This window comes from Apteryx rowi, unplaced genomic scaffold, assembly GCF_003343035.1.
Source record: "Apteryx rowi isolate R43461 unplaced genomic scaffold, aptRow1 scaffold_643, whole genome shotgun sequence".
Lineage (NCBI taxonomy): Eukaryota > Metazoa > Chordata > Aves > Apterygiformes > Apterygidae > Apteryx > Apteryx rowi.
In genome coordinates this window covers 352,656-373,868 of record NW_020450920.1, presented here as the reverse complement: position 1 = coordinate 373,868, position 21,213 = coordinate 352,656, and the positions used below count along the sequence as shown (strand labels likewise).

Below are 21,213 nucleotides of genomic sequence, written 5' to 3'. Positions count from 1 at the left end.
TTTGGATACAGCAACCACATACTTCTTTTCTACACAGTTTACCTCTGAAGTGATTTAGCTTATTTTGTTCATAATATTTTTAATGTCAACATAACAATGAAATTTACAGAGCTAAGCAAACCCACTGCTACCAATGCAATATATTCATGCTTTGAAAGAAGTATTAGTTATGTAAATCTTAGCTTTTCTGTTATAGAAGAGAAAAAGATTTAGCTGTAGTTGGAAAATTTTCCAATAAACAGTGGCAGCAAAAACCCACAAAGTATGTTATGATGCAGCCACAAAAAAAGTAGTAAAAGTTTTTCTCTAATTCTCAGTAGTATACTGACCTTTCAAGATCTGAAATAAATCACTGACTTTACATTGTTCTTTATACATTTGGTGCATTGCACCAGATCAATACAAATGTTCAAAACAGACATTTGTCACATTAATAATTACCCATAATGGAGTTTATTACATTTTGAGCATTAGATAGCGATGAGAACACACTGCAGATATCATTAAGTGAAAGTGAGCAACAGGCAATACATAAATTTTAAAGTTCGAGTCAATACGGTGTGCCACTTTTAGAGCAATGAGGCACCAAACTCATACATTAGCATTGTCTCAAGCACAATATAGCAGCAGAACTTATTTCAATGAGATCATCCCTCATTTTGCCACCTCTTTCACACACAGAAATAACTTGGAAAAACCCTCCCTTTCATGGTCCACAGAGAATAAGCCCACAAAGCTTCAGCTTCAATTACAGAATTTTTCAAAAGTTAGAAGCAACGAACACAGGATCCTGGCACTGCAGCAGTTATACCTCCAGCCATGGTTCTCATCGTAAATGGCAGCTGTACAGATGAGCAGGAGAACCAGTGATCAGGTATTTCCTAAATAAAACACAACTAGAGGAGAAATGGACAGCATCTAAAAAGAAAAAAGCCCCAATCCTCGGCATGGATCAAAGCGGATCAGAACTGGTCAATCAAAAAGAACGTGAAGTAATTAAATGGCAAAATGACATCCTGAAGAATTTCTGAACAGAGAAAAACCAAGAGCTAATTTTAGATTAACATGAGTTTAATCAAGTTCTTCCCACATTTATCAATCCCCCCACTGATAACACTGCCTCTCTCCAGACTCTTCCACGTTTCGTATTCCCAGAAGGGCATTAAGTTTCTCTTGGATTCCTTTCTTAGCAGTAAGTCCCTACTAGACCTCTATCAAAGGTCCTCAATTTTTCCTTGTAACAGTTCGAAGAACTGTTCATCATTTCTATACCACACTGCTTGGAATAACTTGCAACCACTTCCCTACACGAGTCAGCTTGGATCTACCCCAGGAGAGGCAGCACAGCCACCATCACCTGCCAGGGAGGCACATCCTGTACAAAGCCAGGACTAAAACAGGTGAAATGCCTCCTATCCTGAGCTCTGATCACTAATCTGTGCATGTGAAAAAGAAAAAAAATGTATTTGGTTGTTAACGTCTTGCATCTGACACTTCAGCGGCAGGACGGTCAAGCCAGGCTGCACAGCTCCATCTTTGCCTTCCTTGCATATGTTGAAGCTGTTATTAATAAAAAATATATTTTAAATGAATGGAAAATTAGAATATGGAAAAATACGAGAAGCAGGAGAGCAGCACATTCTTTATTCATCCTTCACAGAACATGGCTGCAAGATCCAGAGAATTTTAAATGCTGCAAATACAGTTCCAGACATTAATTTATTCTTTCTGCCTCCATGTACAGCATACTTGAGAACTCATCTATAAAGTGATTGATTTTGTCTTGTTTTGTATTTCTAATTAAAGTACAGAAAATCCCACCATCTTGACCTCTGTAATAACCACTGGAAGACTGTGTAATTCTTTCCTGGGAAACATTCATACTTTTTTTTTTATTATTTTGAAGAATACCATAAACTGTACCTTAATTAAGTTTGAGCAAAACCTAGTGCACATACTCTCTTTCCTAAACTAGCTTTCCCACGTGGCCACATTTTATGTGTAGTTCTGAAAGAGTAAATGAACTAATTAATGTTTCAAATACTTGAACCTACAATAAACAGTAAAGATATTTAGAGAGCTTCTTTACAGTGATTCATTCAAATGTGTTTTAGTATAGTGACAAATTTATTTCAATCCTTTAATAGTTAAAATAAAAGCTCAGACAACCTTATATACTCCACAAAGTAGTCTATTCACTTTCTTTTCCCTTAAATAACCCTTTCATTTTTCACTTCTGCTCTGAACTAATTATTTCCTGCAGCTCTGCCAATCATATATTTTTATTTCAAAGCTTGTTAAGCAGAAGGGTATATTACCACTAGGTTCCATCATATAAAGGTCAGAGCTAGGCTGACATAAGATTATATGGGATGGGAAAATACAGATAATGCTGCCAAGCAAATTCTTCATCAGTCAAGTAAACTAAAAAGTTAAAGAGTATTTCATTCTCCCAAAAGCACAGGATGGTAGCAGTAAGAAAATTAGCATAACTTTGAATTTAAATCAAGGACATATTGAATAGAAACAATATTGGGGGAGGGGGCTTTCTCTTTGTAGTTTTTAGAAGCTTCTTTTCTAGAAACTGGCCATAATTACAAAAAGTGTTGCTAATACAGGATATATTTATGTCAGACAGATCTAAAACCTTCAAGCAGCAAAATCCTAGTTTTTAACAAAAAAGTAGGAGGGTAATGTAGGCTGCAATAAATAATTTTCAGAAATTAACACAAACAGGAAGAGATTATTTAGTATGTAAAGCACCCATTTATAAGTCATCCACTAACAGACTACAATGCATTTATAATCTAACTCGAGGCATTGAACACAAGTATTTAGGCAATATAGACATATTATTAAACACTGAGATATTTGAGATTTTATTTCAATATGCAAGCTTTCTCTCTTTTGAGAAGGATGAGGGTCAACACTGCCTAAAGGCACAATTACTGAAGATTTTTCAGTGTGTTAGGTGGTAACTCCTTTTCTACACATTTTTGTCCCACAGTAAGTTAGTTAGCATAGGGTAAAACACAATTAACAGGGAGCATGTTTTTATTAGCTATGCTAGAAAGTAAAACTCCTCTCTCACTTACAGTAATTAAAACTTCTTCTAAAGCAAAATATCATTTAGACAAGCCTCAAGAGAGAACAGTCATCTGTTGAAACAACATCTTTTGCTAGATTAGCTGAATTTTCTTCACCTGTTGAAACTTCGTGCATTGTACTAAGAGCTCACAGCATAAAGCAGCAGATGTGACATTTAAAAAATACAGTTTTGATTTTAAACACACTCCTCCACAAATACTCAAAATGTAAAATGAAATCTCTAATGAAATAGATTTTAAGCCTGACAGCTTTCAAATCTATAKAGCATTGAACTCTTCAAAATTTGAACTTACTATAGTTCAGATGAGCTCACTAACTGAACTCATACACAGTAAGTCACGCAAGAACCTAGTGTACCACAAAAGAAATATGTTTAAATATACTAAGAGACACAGTCTACAGCTCATTTAGTATCTACTGTCCAAAAAATTTTAAAAATAAAAAGATAAAAATAAAAAAGGCAGTTTATTTGATGAAATGAGCTAAAAGGAAAAAAAAAATCTCAGTCCCAACAGGATTCTTCAGGATGGATGCTGAGAGAGAAAGTTTGGTCCAGTGTCAGCCTGTGCTGTTCAGGTACATCAGAGGTGGCCAAACTGTAGCTTCACAGCTCCATTTGGCTGCGAAGGCTCGTGAGTGATACAAATCTCAGGTCATTAAATAAAAGTAAGGCAGCAGGAACTGCTGAGATGGGTTTCACAAGATAACAGGAACCCTGTTGCATGCCCAGCTCAGGCCCCTCTCTTTTGGAAAGGGGAAAAGCACCTCTGAGGAGCCACTGTCATCCTCCAATTTTAAGTCTCCCTTCCCCCTACCTCCAAGGCAGGCCTTGTGGCCACAGCTCAGGAAATCTGGCAAGTCTTAAATATACTATGGAAAGTCTTTTACTTAGATTGACGTGGCACAGATAAAGCGGGGTATGCAAGTGTATGCTAAATCCCATAAAAACACTCTCTAAAAGAAACTGATAGTTACCTGGCTTCTGCCAGATGCAACTATAATAAACAACTGTCTGGGTCTATGTACACTAGCTTGATAACTAGCTTGGTTTAGGATAAATTAAGCATATTTATTCTCTTCTTCCATGAGATATGGTTTGAAGTCTAACTGCCAGCAAAGCACATTCCATTTGATTCCCCAAAGCAGTACCTTAAACATGAATAATTCAGTACATACATGCATATACGTTCCATACACATCTTCACTTATTGAGCCATAACAGAACTTATGTCACAACTGTCTTAGCTTTAATGATTTTGAGAGAAGAATAAAGAATAAAGCACAGGCTGATATTCTACCCTATGTTTAGCATTATTATTGACAATCAAGGCATCCACAGCTGACATCTGCATTTCCAGCGAAAGCCCATTATTAGTTCTTTCTCGCCTAATATTTTGCATTTTATATTAATGGTCTAGCACATATTTCTTTCGACTGTGGATTTATAACTGCTGCCAATTTTTTCTGATGCACATATTTTTTAAAGTAAAAAATCTGAAGGTGCTGTTGGTTTCTCCAAATAAGATTATTACTACATTCAATCACTTAACAGGCTTTTTTTTTTCCCCCCATTTCTGAAGATTTCTTTTTAAAGCAGGATGAAAAGTAAAACACTAGAGAAATGAAAAATGTTGTAGAATTATGACCCTTAAATTTTTCATTTCTAAAAGACAAAAGGCAACACAACCATTATAACCTGAAAATACAATTTAAAATTTGTGTTTTCTAACTTCAATCACTCAAATATTCAAAACAGACATGTTAATGGCAAGGAATTTAGTAGTTGCAATATGTTTTCTAGAATTTATCTTGGCATCAGTGAGGTACAGCATGTGAAATATTGTTTCAATTGTAACAATTCAACCAGTGTGCTGCAGAAACATAATTACTATTTATATCTTGTCAGTTTATACAATGGGGTATTGCACTGATTTACCACAGACCAAAAATGGTTTGGGGAGTCAGACCTACTAAAAGGAATACTTAAGACAAGTATTGAATTATTTGCATTTCCTTTTTTGAAAAAGAAAACCTCACTGAAAATAAATTCAAATATGTATGAATAAACAAAAGAAAGAAGCTTATAACCCAAGCATAAAGGCCAAGGCCTAACAGAACATATAACTGTAACTGAACACATTGTTTATTAGCAAACATGACTTTAAGGAAATAGCATGACATTCAGAACTGTGACTAAACAGATAAGATAAAACCAGAAAATGTAGATTGTACCACTAACATTGTTCCCTTCCCCACTTTCTTCCTTCTTGGATTGTTCAAAACAAAATATGAATGCAAGATAAAAAAAACAAAGCCTACAACTGCAAGAGGACACGTAGTACACTTCACAAGTGTTAAAGTAATGTATATAAGGCAGAGTATTTGTGATCATCTAAGTGACTGAAATATAATACTGTTAACGGTGTGCAATAAAGAGGCAGACTTATGGAAACTGGCATCTACAGTGGATGGATGCCTGAACCACCTCTTTTGAAAACAAGCTCTAACCAGGCACCAAAAGACCTGATAATTCCGGCTTAGTAGCTGTTAGTCTGGGAACACAGAAAATACAGTCCAATTCATTGTTTAACTGCATATACAGCGGGTTCATTTGGAATCCTTATAATCCTTATAAATCTTTCCGAGTCTTCAAAAACAAAATTCAATCTGTGGATTTTACTGCTCTGTAAACAACTAAAAACAACAGGAATGATGTTCTGTCTAGACTGGTTGCCTCCCTCAAGTAATCTACGGAATAGGTCAACTTCCCATTTTTAACTACAGAACTAAAAGTCATAATTCTAATAATCCGCAAGTGTACAGTAGATTCTCCATCATCATTGGATGTTTACACACAAGAAGATTGCATGTGGTCTTCCCATGTGAATATATATTTAAAGAATTTATTTGGCACTGAATTTAGGCTACCTACAAAGTAAAATATTGAACACAGGGCTTTACTGCTTCTATTTTTTTCCTTGCCATTTTTGCTAGTGCTATTGTTGCATGTAATATGGAGGCAACCAGCTACAGCTATTAGATGGTTCAGTTCTCCTCTTGTCAACCTCCTCCTTCCCCAGTATTTTCTTCTTCTGCCCCCTCATACTCTTTTCCTTCCTTTCACAGTAACTTTTCATGAGAATAGTTATTGTTGCCTTTTACAGTGCTGTCCTTATGATGAAGAATTATCATTCCAGTGAGTTAAAGGACCATAGGAAAATCCCAACATCTTAGACACATTATTCAGGATCTTTCATACTTGAAAAGATTGTGGTTTATCCTTGCTTCATATTCACTATGTCAYGTGATACTTTTTCTGAAGAATCTGGGTCATGAAATCTACTTATACAGCTCAAGTGTTTGATATTGCTACCTAGGCACTGATTCTTCAGGAAGGTAATCATTTTATAGTATTTAAAATAAGGCTGTTATAGTAAGTGTAAAGTGCCAGTGGGGGAGAGGGGGGTTTAGGAAATCAAGCAATAATTAGCACTGGTTTGCAAATGCTGTCTTAGAGGGAACCACATACTTTTCATAAACCATGACAGAACTAAAACATAAGTAGCTGCTTATAATAGATTTTTTTATTATTATTATTGAAGAATTTAAAAAAACGTAAGTACACAATCTTTTTGTCTCTGTGGTATCTAGCTCATTGTTTGCATTACTAGTTTACAAATAAATAATACTGAATAATTGCTATTGCATTTATTTCAAAAGAAAAGTGGCATTTTACTTCATATCTCTTCTAAATAAGAGAAATAATCTAAACAGAATGAAAATATGGCCTTCATATCCTTTCCTCCCACAAGTCCTACACTAGACCATAAAAGTCATTCAAGTTATCAGAATACATTGAAGATAAAATAGAAGCTATTAGAGAGGTCCTGCTTTCACCTTCATAAATTCTGTCCTAAATTATTTGGTTATTTTAGATTTGGTAAATCCTTCTGATTAACTCTGATTTTTTTTCTTTAGTTCTTTTTTGATGTAACCCCTCATAAAAGGAAAGAGATGGGATGGCAAGATACAGAGAAAGCTGACAATATGAAATATTAGGGATGGGTTAAGTGTAGAATGGGAAGAATTAAAGCTAAGCTAGGGAAATAAGATATGACAAAATTTGAATATTCTGCCTTTGGTTTCCTATAATATCTCATCAGTCATCCTCTGTTTTGCCTATTTTGATGTATAAACTCTTAAAAGTAACATTATACTCTTTCCTTTTTTTCAAATATGCTGGACAAAAAGCCCGGTGTTAGCCTCCATGTCCACTCTCCTAAGGCCTGGCAATGACCTGCCCCCCTGTAAAGTTTTTCACACTTTGCACTTCAGTTGTGACCACTGCCAGATTTTTGAGAAGATTCAAGTATTTGACTGAGACAGAAGTTAGGTCCAGTTCCACTTGGCAGTTCCTATGGTACTGGTTATCACAAACTGCAAGGAGATGGAGAGACTTTCATTCAATCAGATATCACAGTCCCTAACACAACAATAAAAAGGTTAAATAAATAAATAAACAAAAGTGATTTTATAGGCTAGAAGTACCAGAAGTAGAAAACACAGAATTTAGTAAAAATAGTAAGAAAAGCTCTTTAAAGAAACACTCCAAGAACAAAAAGCATGTGGACTTTCTTCTCTGAGTTGTATAAGGTTTGAAATATTTCAATATTACTTTCCATGTATAATGCAACTTAAACATTCAGGTCTCACTATGGTTTGCTGAAAAAGCGTCACGTCACAATAAATAAGAGTAAAACTTATATAACCCAAGTGCCTGAAAATATAACAGATTTAACATCATGACAACTTCTACAGCTGTTCCTGGAGAACTACTTGTCTGCTTGTATCTCCCCCAGGAGCAACACTGTGTCTCTCCTCCTGACAATTACACTGGTGGTAATCTGCTATTCAAAAGGCTCTCGTGAGGCACACTTCATATTAAGGTATGGAAACACTCACCTCTGGGAAATAACAAGACATGACAAAATTCGAATGCAGTCCCTTTGCTTTTAAATAACATCCCATTAAGCATCCTCTGTTTTGTCAAATGGGAGAAACAAACTACCTTCACTCCAGTTTGTAGTGCCCCTGAGGTTGGGAAAAGGAGGATCTAACTCAGAGGTGCAGGGCAAAGGAAGAAATCGGCTGCATTTTTCAAACAATCAAATCAGCARGTAAAGCTGTCATCCTTCAGACTCATCACACTGTAAAAGACTGCTTCCCCACAACAAGCAGCTTAGATAAAAAAAATACAGTACGAGAAACAAGAAAACACCAAAACTATCCTGTTCAGCATTCACTAGCTATAAAACTCAGCAATCACAGACTCACAGAATCACAGAACGGTTGAGGTTAGAAGGGACCTCTGGAGATCATCTAGTCCAACCCCCCTGCTCAAGCAGGGTCACCTAGAGCACGTTGCTCAGGATTGTGTCCAGGCAGGTTTTGAATATCTCCAGAGAAGGAGACTCTACAACCTCTCTGGGCAACCTGTTCCAGTGCTCTGGCACCCTCACAGTGAAGAAGTTTTTCCTCATGTTCAGATGGAACTGCCTGTGTTTCAGTTTGTGCCCGTTGCCTCKTGTCCTGTCGCTGGGCACCGCTGAGAAGAGTCTGGTCACATCCTCTTTCTCAATAATTTACTTTTTTAACAAAAGTAAATTATTAAAAGTATTACTTTTCAATAATTTACTTTTTGTAGGCCTCACAGCAAAAGTTTTAAAGAGGGATGCAAAAGTGCATAACAACGCAAGTTTTCAGTTGCCTATGCACTTTTCTGAAGCATGAGGAGCAACAGGGAGGAAAGTTTAGGGAACAGGTGAGAAGACTTGCACATTTTGCTGACTGGACATACAAGTCCATTTTTTGAGAATAAATAAAAGATGATCAACAGAGGTAAGACTTTGAAAAAGACAACTAGCTAAAATACATTTCTGTCCTGTCTTCATAGCCCTGAAAGCTTCTGCACCATCAGCCTCTTATTCAGTGTGGATTCTCTGTCTTATAAGATCTCCTAGCCCACTATTTGTTGCCCTCTCTATTCTGTAACATTATCCTATTCCTACAGCCTAAAGAATGCTAGAGCATACTACAACATATAGGTTTACCGAGCCAAGCTGGCCCTGCTCTCTAATCATCATCTAACAAACCGCACTATAAAAATCGGAGGAGGAGAGAAGAAAGCAGTGGAGCTGGCAGCTGTGTAACCCCATGAATTCAAGCATGAAGTAGCTGACAGGTTCTGGAATTAAGGTGTCAGAGCACTGCAGCTACAAGCAACCATAACATATCTTTTCCAGTGTTACACCAGAAAGCAAGGGTGAGGTACAATTTATCCTACATAATTAGTTGAGTAGATGCTCTGTATTTCATTTACCTGACAGCTCTTAGCCATGATAGAAGAAAAAGAAATATTAAGATTTTCAGACCATAATGCAAGGTAACCTCACTGTTAAAAACATTTGGGCACTTGTTAAGTATGTCTCAGCACAACATAATTAATACAAAGGATGCAAGACTAAACATATACACAGCATCTTCATTTTTCAGGGTACTGTTAGTAGCAAAAACATTTTAAACCTGTATTTTAAAGTGATATCATTTGAGAAAGAACCTCAGAATTAAAAGTAAGAGGGGAGGGTCATTGGTAGTCAGATACATTTGTAAAGAGAAAAAAATCTGCAATTAAATTTGCTTTTTCGAATTGTGCCCTCAAAATTTTCACAGTATATTCTTAGGTAAGGTTAATAGACTAATAAATGAGAGACAGCATATACTGTGAGCTTTAAATCACTTTAAAATGAGGTTTATAATGGAAAAGTCAGACATGGTAGTATTTTACAGGGATTTTAAACAAAATTTTTCATGCATGAATTCAATGAATGCAATAGCTGTGGGCAGGATTTATAACCAGAATATCTGTTTACAACGACAAATTTTATTTCATAGCAACTACATCGTTATGCATATTGACAACCAAAGAAATTCTGATGTTAAATATTACATTTTAAGCACAAAATTTAAGGAAACTCAAGCAAAATGTTATCTCCTTCCCAAACATTAAAATTATCATCATCTTCCYTTCAAGCATTCAGTCTATTCTTACCATTGCAATCTGCTCTCATGAAATCTTGGCTAGAATTTAAAAATTTTAAAGGCCAGGGTTAGAAAGGAAAAGGAAAGTACTATTCATTTTCAGTTTCTCTGCTAAGAATGCATTAATTAGATCCCACATTATGCCAATTTTACTTTTTATTACTTTGCTAAGGAAAAAAATAGTTGCTTAGCTGTAGTGTTTACACACCTATATGTAGCTACTGCATAGAGATCTAAGAAAAAGCTTCTCCAAGTAAGGTTTCTCATGAAGAGCTCAAAATTGACTGCCGAATGAAGACATTTCCTTTTGTAGATTGCTTCTGATGAACAGGGACTTGAATTTACTTTTATTTACTTCTAGGACTGTTAATTATTCTATTCTCAGCTTCCTCTCTTACACTAGAATAACCTACCAAATCTGAATTTTTCATTAACTATTTGGATTAAAGAGGTAATGCTATACAACTACAGCTACTATCAAGATGTACTCAATTACATACACACCCAAATCAGGAAGCTGAAAAGTAACAGGCATTGCAGGGATTTAGCTCTGTACTCAATAAGTGTAAAAACAATAAGGGATTTTGTGCGCTGTTAGCCTTCAGAGGTATATGAAAAATCCGGATTTCATGCATGAAATGAGAGTGCATACATAACCAGTGACAAAAATGGACAAACAACCTCAATTAGGATTTTAAAAGCCAAATAAATACATGCACTTATAAGAAATAATATGTCATTTTCCAGTGAGAAAAAGATTCTTAGAAAAAATTCTATTTACCTTGCCTTGAAAGATAACTGAAACAATTATTTTCTACTTCTAGAAACATTTCACATGCTGGACACAAGACTTGACATGATAGTGACATCATCTCCATAGACAAGCAGAAGTGACAAATTAGTTTTTGATGCTTCTTTCACCCTCCATAACACAACTCTTCCATATTTCATGATATACTACTGTTTCTTATTCCACCTTATTTCCTCTCTTCTTTTCAATGTAAGGAGCCTTCTTGTCCTCTACCATACACCCCTAAAGGCGCATGAATGGCAGAATACCTGACACTTCACAAAACAGCACTTTCTGAACTTCAGAGAGGTTGAGCTCAACATTTGGGAACCAGAAGACACCTAAGGTACATTTACACTGGTTAACTGAACGCTGCCCTGAAGCCATTTGGCAGTCTGATCATGTTCATACTATTAAACTCTCTTACTCTCCAAAAGAGGATGGCAACATCTCAAAATGCCTGCTAAGAACAGTCCCTGAGCTCTGCTAACTCTTGAACTGTTCCTGGGAATTGTTTGAAGGACACTAGCCAGCCAGGGCCAAGACTGTGCCAGAGATCATTCTAACTACTTAAAAGAGGAACAAGTTTCAGTACCTGGACCCTATCCCTTGCAGTTTAATTTACTAGTATAAGTGTAGCCTCCTAGGATGAAGTTTGCAAGATGATTCTATATATGTAAATATATAAAATTTTGGTTCATATATATATTTTATATATGAACCAAAAGAACCAAGTGAAGCAGGAAAAAATACAGGGATTGCTCTGGGTTTCCTCAAAGAGCTAAGGTTGCAAGGTTGACTTTATTCTACTTGCGTATATCTTCCTTTCTATGAATTTCATTTTAGCATGCAAGATGAAAGCAGTAATATGGCAATGTCATAGTTTGAATAACTATTAATAACAATTAAGGTTGTATTCAGATAGAAGAAAATAACAGTAAAGTTATTTTTTTAATCTCCTAAAGAATCATTTGTTTTTCGACACAGGCATCCCTTGTAACACAATGGAATGCATTACCACAAGCTTCTAGAGATGTCATAGAAACAGTGATTAAAGAGGTAAGAAATCAAAGTGTTCCATAAGCATCCCTGAAGACTACAATTTTTTCAGCAGCTACAGGTGATAAGCATCAAAATTCAATATAAAATTTATCATGGAAGCAGGCAGCCGARGAGGATTGCTTGCATCCCCTAAGAATTCCTGTACAGATCTCTCCCAATCATAGAAACCAAATTTTTATTTTTCCTTCTTCCTAATATTTTTTCTGTCTAGACATCTGAAGCCAAATGTTCAGAGTATATTTCAACCACAATCTATTTTCTCTGTTTCCTTCACTTCTTTCTAGAAGCCTGCTGTAGTTTATTCCAGACACATCATAGCAACACTGAAGTAAAAGCTAAGTAACAAGAAGTTTCACTGATGACAATGTGATCAAAACTTTTAAAAGGCAGGTCTTTTTCTACTCTCCCTCAGTATTCTCTTTCATTTGTTTATATAGCCTCTAGTTCCTGTAAAGTTTCTGTTATTCTCTCCTGATGACCACTTCAGCTTTACTTTACCTTCTTTGCCTTCTCTTGGACGTGCTCAAATGAAATGCTGACAATGCCTGAAGAAAGACACCACGATGTACTGAGACACTGACTCCATGATTCCATGATGTTCTCCTGGATCACCATATTGCACATGAAGTGGAAAACCTTATTTTTACTCCCAGCTAGTCCATTACTGGCTGACAGCTGCTGCTCTTAAATCTCAAATCAACATTTGTTTCTTAAATAGTTAACTTCAAAATGGCACAAAGTTGTAAGAGACAATTTGAACACAGCTATTTATAGTTTTCTTGGTTTGGACTTTTGTTTTTTTTAAGGCTGAAACTGTGTACAGCTTTAAAAATAAATGTGCCATCTCTATAGAATTTTCACTACTGCTCATAAAGGAAACTGTGGTCATAGTATTCTGTGACCTTACCGACAGAGAAGTCAGGCTAAGCTCTGTGGTTTTCATTCAGGTATCAGCCTTCAGCCTTTTATGTTCCCTTGTTAAAAGCCATAAAACTATGGCATACAACAGAGATAAGGTTGCCCTGCATCACCTGATATATTTCCAAACATCAATTGTAAGAATACTTAAACGCCTCAAAACAAGARAATGAAGAACTAAAATACAAGTACAGAGTGCATCCCAGTTTTGAAGCATGACAATAGTGCTGGCTGAAAATACCGAGAATAGTTCAAAGTCATATTACAGTAAATGGCATTTAGAAATTTAAAATTATATGCTATTATTTTGCTGTGGTCTAAAATTTTAATTCCATGATTTTTCTGTATGCATGTTAACAGCCTTCACTGTACTATTTAAAGCCATCCCAAGGGGCACAAGTTGACTTAAATCTTAGTACAAATACACAATATATTCTGTAAAAGAACTATATATTGCCTTATTTTAGTACTAACTTCTGTATTTTTGTATTAGTACCGGTCATCCTAACACAAATTCTCATCAGTATTAATAGTTCACATAAGTGTTTGGGACTCGGTGTGAAATTTGTGAATGCAATATTTCAGAAGCAATCTTCTTGACAAAGCCAAAAGAAATTGCAACGTTTAGCTAGTATGGGATGGTGTGCAGGCAAAATAGGGTCAGCATTTGAGAATGAGGTCACCTGAAAGTATCTCTGGTTCACTATATCTAACTAAACATGAGGTTTGGTTTTGCAGACAAAGGTGTTTATGGTGGGGTTCATATTCACATTTCCTCAAATGCAATCTAGCATCTCTAACAGCAGAGTATGCTGAGTCACTGCTCAGAAAGGGCAAGGGCAAGTTTGGGTCCCAGAGCTACCCAACTTTGTTAACAGTGATCTAATATGATGCCTCATAGGACAAACAACCCATACTAAAGCATTGGCACTTTAAATATTATTGCATTTTCTGAATTTTGCTTTTTTTCTTAAAGATTCCTTTGGCCCCTATATGCCAAAGTTCAGTTCTCTGCTTTTACGTGCATGTTGACCGTGTGCATTCTGGGTTCCTCCCTTCAAATCAAGGCTACATTCTTGTGCTGTACGCTGAATATGCTTATAGCTTTCCACCCAGAGTAGCTTTTGCTCCTCTCAGGAGTATGCTCTGCTTTTGAATTTGGGATTTTCGAAAGTGTTTGAACCATCATTCAAGCTTGTCACTCATATGCTGACACTTTAATAGGTAGGCCAGAGCATAACCCGAAGATACAAACATTGGTAATGTAATAGACTAATATAAGGCCCAGCATGGGGAACCAGTACCACTGCAACAGGCGCATTGTTTAGGACTACAATCATCATTTCATCCTAACATAATTTTGTAGATTGCTGATCAGGACAGAAGATGAGGTGGGGGCAGGCTGGAAATCCTTTCATTTACACAGTGGCCAGTCAGTTCAGCAACTCCACCATTTACCTTCAGAGGACACAACTGCTTTCAAGATCAAAAGAACAATGTAGAATTTTTGAGCACGTCATATGGCTGTTCGGGTTTTTTTTTTTCTTTCTTTCTGAGAAACAAAACTGATGCTTTGTGTAATTATTTGATTTGAAGCTCTACTACAAAAATGCTGAATTACACAATCTAACCTACGCAACTTAAACAAGGAACTTATCCCGTCTTGCCAACTGCAGGTTTTCAATACATCTACCTCTCTTACTGATAAAATTCTGATAATCACTTCTTGCCAAGCCAAATATCCTTGCTTGCCCAGTTTTGTAATTAAGCTTCTAAAATTAACCTAAAAGCTGCTGTGCTTTTTAATCTTTCTAGTAGGACCACTGCTAATGACTTCTTGCAGCTGCAGCCCTGTTTGTACTCACACATTGTCTTTATTTGTCCTTGACATTAAAGCTGTATTACTCTCTCACATTTCCAGTGCATCCAAAAAAGGCAGGGACGGGAAGGACAACTTGAAAAAACTTTACAGCATTTACAGCCCTTTTCTCCAAATCTTAACAATCCTCTGAAAGCACTCTGATCATTTTGCTGTTTGTCAAGCAGGACTTTTCATGTTAAGTCTGAAYACTTTGCTATATATGAGGGTCTATTACACCCACCTCATTCCCCCAGGTTCCATCAAAATACTTACGACTTTTGAAAAACTTTATTTTGCTAAGACAGTGTATGCATATCCTAAAGTGAGGAAGAGGGAAACTGTTCACCTCTTACCTTATTTTGTTTTTCAAAGGGAGACAAATATCAGTGAGTGATGGGCTAGACACAGAGTAAGATCAGAGACAAGAACTATGACGACATGAAGGAAAATAAATGTGGAATGGCAGGTGGAGGGACAAGTGAAAAAAATGTAGAGGACAAATGAGAACCCAGGAATTATTATAAAAGATCATATTTTTCAGAATTCTACAAAGAATTTTTGCTTATTGAAAAGTCTAAACCATAGAAAGATCCAGGAAACTACCACCTACTCTTAGAAGAGGTTAAAAAAAAAAAAAAAATTCATCAAGATTCAGCAATTAGAATGCATTAACAATAAACTTAATTTAACATGTATGCCCACAAAGTCTTTTTAAAGTACTTTTAAAAGTAGATAGCCAGAATGATATAAACAGTAGCTGTTCTAATTCACAGTATGGCTATACTGCACAGAATAGTAATTTTCAAAGACCTAATTCTGCAATTCCCCCTTACACTGAGTGACCTACTTGAGCTGAATAGTACCTTACTGAAGTCTAGAAGAGTCAACAATAGTTTAAGAATTCTGAAATGCATTGCATCTTAGTAGTAATGTTTGTCCTGTCAGGAAGACTAAAACAATAATTCCATATTTCCAGAAACATTAACAGATACTACAGTGTTATTCCATGAACTATTTAGTCACAGCTCTAGTGACTAAATTTAACACATTCTGTTTTCACAAAATTATTTTAAATAGTTTAAGAAATATATATGGTTAAATCGATCCTTCCTAAAGGACATATTCTCTGACTTAGACATAACAGACCGATCACTAGAAAATTTATTTTATAGTAAGGGTTGACGAGTGAAACACTTTGTCAAGGTTATTGCTTTAAATAAGCTAGGAGACCATGCTGTAAGACCCCTCATCAACTCAAAATTCCGTGTATATTTCAGGGGGGAAATTAACAAGAAATAAACAACATGGAGAAGGAGAATGAACAACTTTTCTTTAAAGCAGCTTTCAAATGTAGTAAAGATTGGAAAGTGACTGGAGGGCTCTTGCATGTTTTCTTTTTCTATTTTTTTAAACCACTCTACTGTGAGCGTACAGACTTCCTTCCCAGCTGTCAGCAAAGGCTCCTCCTTGCCCACAACTCCCATAGTATGTTTCTTCCTTACCTATTTGCCCTAGAACCTGTGTAAACAGGAGAATCTGCTATTGAGCACCTAATAGAGGGCCAATCGCCTGGTTTCAAAGAGAAATTTGAGAAAGAGGTGATGGAGTAGCCTAACAAGAAGCACTGTGATGCTCTGGGAACATATATACCACTTACAGGCTAACTTCTCCATCCCCTTCCATTCCCTCTCAATTTCCCTATCTACATAAAAGATAACTGTCATTATTGCAATATAGGTTCACCTACCAGACACCTAGATTAGGAAGACCACGCCAGCTAGACCATCTGTTCCAGAGAGATAATTCCATGCTCATGCAGTGGCTTCTGCACTGATTTTGGAATAACAGGTTCATTATATGAAATAATGCCAAAAACTTGCTCTTACTTCCTATCCATTCCAGTCAAACTATGAGAAAATAAGACAACTACATGTGTACGAAACTTTTCTGCTCCTTGGCATTGCAAAAAATGTCAGAATTTCAAACTGTGCCCAGGCTGTAACTGAACTGCTTATCTAATAGTCAGTTTTACATTGCAGAAAAAAGTCTGACTTACTATTGCTAAGACCTAAACTATGTTCAAATATGCTCAAACATACTCTAGAAACGGACATTTTTAAAACAGTGTTTAGCAGACCTTTTCAAACCACCACCTCTTCTTGAGAAGGTGGAAATAAATCAGTATCTACTATAAAGATGCTTTCAATCTTAATTCTGATGCACTGCTTGCTATCAAGCTACACAATATCCAAACACTTTTGGTGTTTAAACTTACTATAAATTTCTTAATTATACAAATAAAATTGAATAGAAATGTGAATCATAACTAATGTTAAATGCAGTAAAACTGAAAAAGTACTTACATTAAATTTAATAATGTCATATATCAAGTACCGAGGGACAACCTGTCCATTAACCTTGTCGATGATCATTTCCTTAAAAGAAAAGAGATGACATTTATGTTTATTTCATGAATATAAAGGAATGTCAACACATTTCTACCTGTGCATATACCTGTAAGMATTATGTAATCAAGCACTGGCCACATCTTTATTACAAAAAAAATTTAACAACAGATCAAGATTATAAAAATAATATTATGGTGTTAAATGCTTCTCATGAAGCATTCAATAAAAAATCCAGAGAGCTGTACTGAGAGTCCACATTCTGATCTGCAACATTTATACATGACTTTCTGCACAGCTTTCAAAATCTTTACCTTTCTTGAGTGAATAAATTTTTTATTAAAAATCTCAGTAAAAACTGTGATTAGTTAAGTAAGGACTTTTGGAAATCTCCCCTACAACAAGCAAGTACAACAGCAATGAAGTAAAGAGCAAGCATTAATGTCCATTTTGTATGTTCAGATTTCATCTTTTAACATAAACATGTTCTAAGCAACAGTAAAAACTACAATTTGCTTGAATGTTGCATTGTGACTAAGCAGTAGGATTCCTTCAAATGTAAATATCACACACAATAGCTACATCACATGAAATTATTTAAAATTCAATATATACTGGTAATATGTCTTGAAAATATGCCTGCAAGGACAGAGTCTATTAACTATCAACATACAAACACAAAAGTGTTTCCTGAAATTATGTTACAAATACACATACATCTTACATGCTGATACTTACATCTGTAACTCAGACTTGCTATTATATGAATTCAACATAAAAATGATTGTTTGATAGGAATTAGTCATGAYTGAAAATGGTAACAGCTAACTGCAGTAAATCATCGTCACAGACAATTCTGAAATATTCCCTTCTCTAAATGCAAGCAAACTCCCCCCGCTCCCCCTTCAGAGTCTTGGATAATAGGAAATCTGTGCCAGCTAAGATTTTTTGCTGCTGATAACAAAGTAAAATTCCAAATTTACACATACGACATGAAACAGAAGGAAAAGGTAAAAATATTTCACTATCACATGAGGAGAACAAGATTATGAGCTTGACAATTAACCCAAAAGAGAAATCAAATTTATTTCTTGTTAGGTCAGTAGCATTTTTACATTTATAACTTTTTAACCTCTCTTAGAATCCATTACTTCTACAAAGTGAGGCAAAACAAGATTCTCAGTATAATTTAATTCAATGAGTGAAAAATACTCCTTTGAAATATTACAATATCTTATTCTTAACTCTAAAAATCATTTAGTCATAGATTCTGTCAAATAACATCCAGAAAAAGTCTACGTAGATGTGATGTAATGAAATGTCATTCCTTCACTTCCCAAAATTTGGTAAGATGCTGGCAGACTACCAAAGGAACAGCAGAAGCACTTCTTTGACAGTATATTTTATAACTAACTGTGAGAACAGATAGAATGGGTACACCCTAAGACAGAAGACGACATGATGTTTAAACTTGGAAGAGTGTGTAAAGATACCACTATTAAAAAAAAAAACAAAAACCTGACATGAATTAGATGAGTGTTTTCCCATTAAAAATGAGGAGCAAAGTAAAAAGGAAACAAAAAAAGCTACCATATTCCTTTAAAGTTTCACTTGCATTATGTGGTAAAGCTAATTTTTAAAATACGATTAACGTATATTTAAGTTTTGAGGATTCATTTCCTCAGAATGCATATTCAGAGATTCAGCTTTGATACAAAGCTAACAATTGTATACAAAACCCTGAAAACCTCCTAATGCAGGATATTGTAAGATTTTATGCCTAATTTTTAAGATCTGAATTATCTGAAAGTGCAGTTTAAGAACTGTAAAATACAGCCCAAAAGACCAAGCATGATTTTTAAAAGTTCTCTGGAATGCTTAGTTTTAACATGGAACTAATTTCATAAAAATACTTTTTCTCTACTTCAGACATCAACTTTTTTTGCCTCTATTACTTGTCAAACTAGCTTCTTCTCATCATCTCTTCATCTCCCCCTTTCTTTTTTTCCTTCCCCAGCTCTTGTTCTCTTGCCACATTCTAATATCCCAGCCCCTGGGGCAAACACACGATAATTCAACATGCTGCAGGAGCAGAGCTGACAAATTCCAGACATGCTCGTCTCCAGCATGACACCAACACTCACTGCTCTATTAGTTATGCCAATACAACTGTCATAACGCAAAAGCTGTAAAGCCAATCATGAAAAAGATTCAGATTAAAAGTATTCTAACGTCATCATTTAGGATTCTGATTTCAAAATTCTCCTTGAAATTATGAGAATTGAAAAATACCTTGGGATTAGATCTCAAAAGCAAGTCCATAGCATAGACTGTTGGAAAAATGTAGTATTTGAGACATTAATCAAATCTGAACTCAGTAATTCTGATTTGATAAATAAATACAGTCTTGTAGTATYAGGTTAAGCCAATTTTTAGATAACTAAAACAAAACTTAAAAGCAAAAAAACTCAGGTGACAACATAATAGAACACAAAACTATCCACAAGATATACCTGTATCCATGCATTTCCATTTACATAGCCTGTGTAGATTTACAGCCACTACAGTGTGTTTTAAAATTCCCACTACAAGGAAATATGATCTTTACCACCTGTTCATTAGCCACTACTTTCAGTCTTAGCTTAACTTCAGGTTTGCAGAACAAGGTCCAGTGGCCAGCTCCCTTGACGTAAACTGACAAAACTGCGAGTGTTAATCTCCTTTTCTTAATCTTCTAACGTTACAGAGCACCGTCTTAGAGCATATTACAACAGCAACTGTGCTAAGAGCTGCTGGCTGGACAAGTGCCAAAAGAACAATGCTGGAGTGACAGCTCAGGGACAATTTTTTTTTCCTTGAATCACGTATCTAGCAAACAGATTGGACTTAAAAATAATCCAAAATTTAATCACAAATCAAAGGATCTTATTTTACCAGCAACTTGCAGAATGTATTTTTAGTTGAGACAGAGTATGAAATCAGACCTAACCACACATTTTTTATTGTTCCTTTCTCCTCCTGTCCCCTGCCTTTCTTCTACCCTTTTACCTTCAACATTATTTTAGCTGCCACTATATTTCAGGAATGAAAAGAGTTTAAAAAATATATATATATTTTATATATATATATATATATATATATATTGCACAAAGTGCCAGTCTTTGCAGGCTCACAAAGCTATAAGTTATGCCATTTCCAGCAGAACTTACAAATAAGTGAGGTCTGTACTGATTAAAAAAAAAAAAGAGAGAGAAAAAAAAGAAATAAAAAAAGAAATAAAAAAAACCCCACACAGCAAGTTCTTACCCTACAGTAACTGCAGTTCTTCAGTATGCTGTCACCAGTGTGGATCTCGCACTGTGCTCACGTGCCCAGTAAGCGCTAAATTAGAGCTCCACAAGAGCCACGTCCACCTTGGACCACACGTGTCAGGTACTCCACCTCGAGGGCGTTAAGGGCAGCATGCCTGCAACTTTCCATTAGCTCCTCCATTTGAAGACTAGGCTAGCCAGAGACTCCAAAAGTGGAGAGTGATGGACTCATAAAACAACACATACGCCTATATCACTTTTGCTGTTTTTAAATTTAAGTAATAAAATTTGACAGCCTTAATTGCTTGGAGAAAACCAGAAACATATCTGTTTTCTTGTAGTGTGGGGTTACTAAGGAAACCCTCACACAGCTGAATTTTATTGGATGTTCTGCCACACTTGTGAGCAGTTTTGAACACCAGATGTATTGCTCACAAACATAGATGGCTAACAACTAGTTTTATTTGTGAAATGAAAGGAACATCCTGGCAGCTCAAAGATTACAGTTTATCGCATTTGCTGAAAAATAACATTTTTAGATACTTAGATGCTTTATATTTACAACAAACGTACAAGTCCTTGTTCACACAAATATTAAACAGCAAATCAAAAGAACAAAATATCTCAAGTCTAAGGGCACCTCTGCATCTTCTACTCAAT

General features: G+C 35.7%; 1 protein-coding gene across 4 annotated transcripts in view; it reads right to left on the bottom strand.

The window, feature by feature from the left end:
- The window catches only part of RNGTT (RNA guanylyltransferase and 5'-phosphatase), a 197,543-nt gene that overhangs the window by 116,721 nt on the left and 59,609 nt on the right, over positions 1-21,213 (bottom strand). For all 4 annotated transcript variants that reach the window (XM_026084500.1, XM_026084499.1, XM_026084501.1 and 1 more), the window contains one exon: positions 17,201-17,272. In XM_026084500.1, coding sequence (XP_025940285.1) covers positions 17,201-17,272 — 72 coding nt within the window. The remainder of the gene's footprint in view (positions 1-17,200; positions 17,273-21,213) is intronic.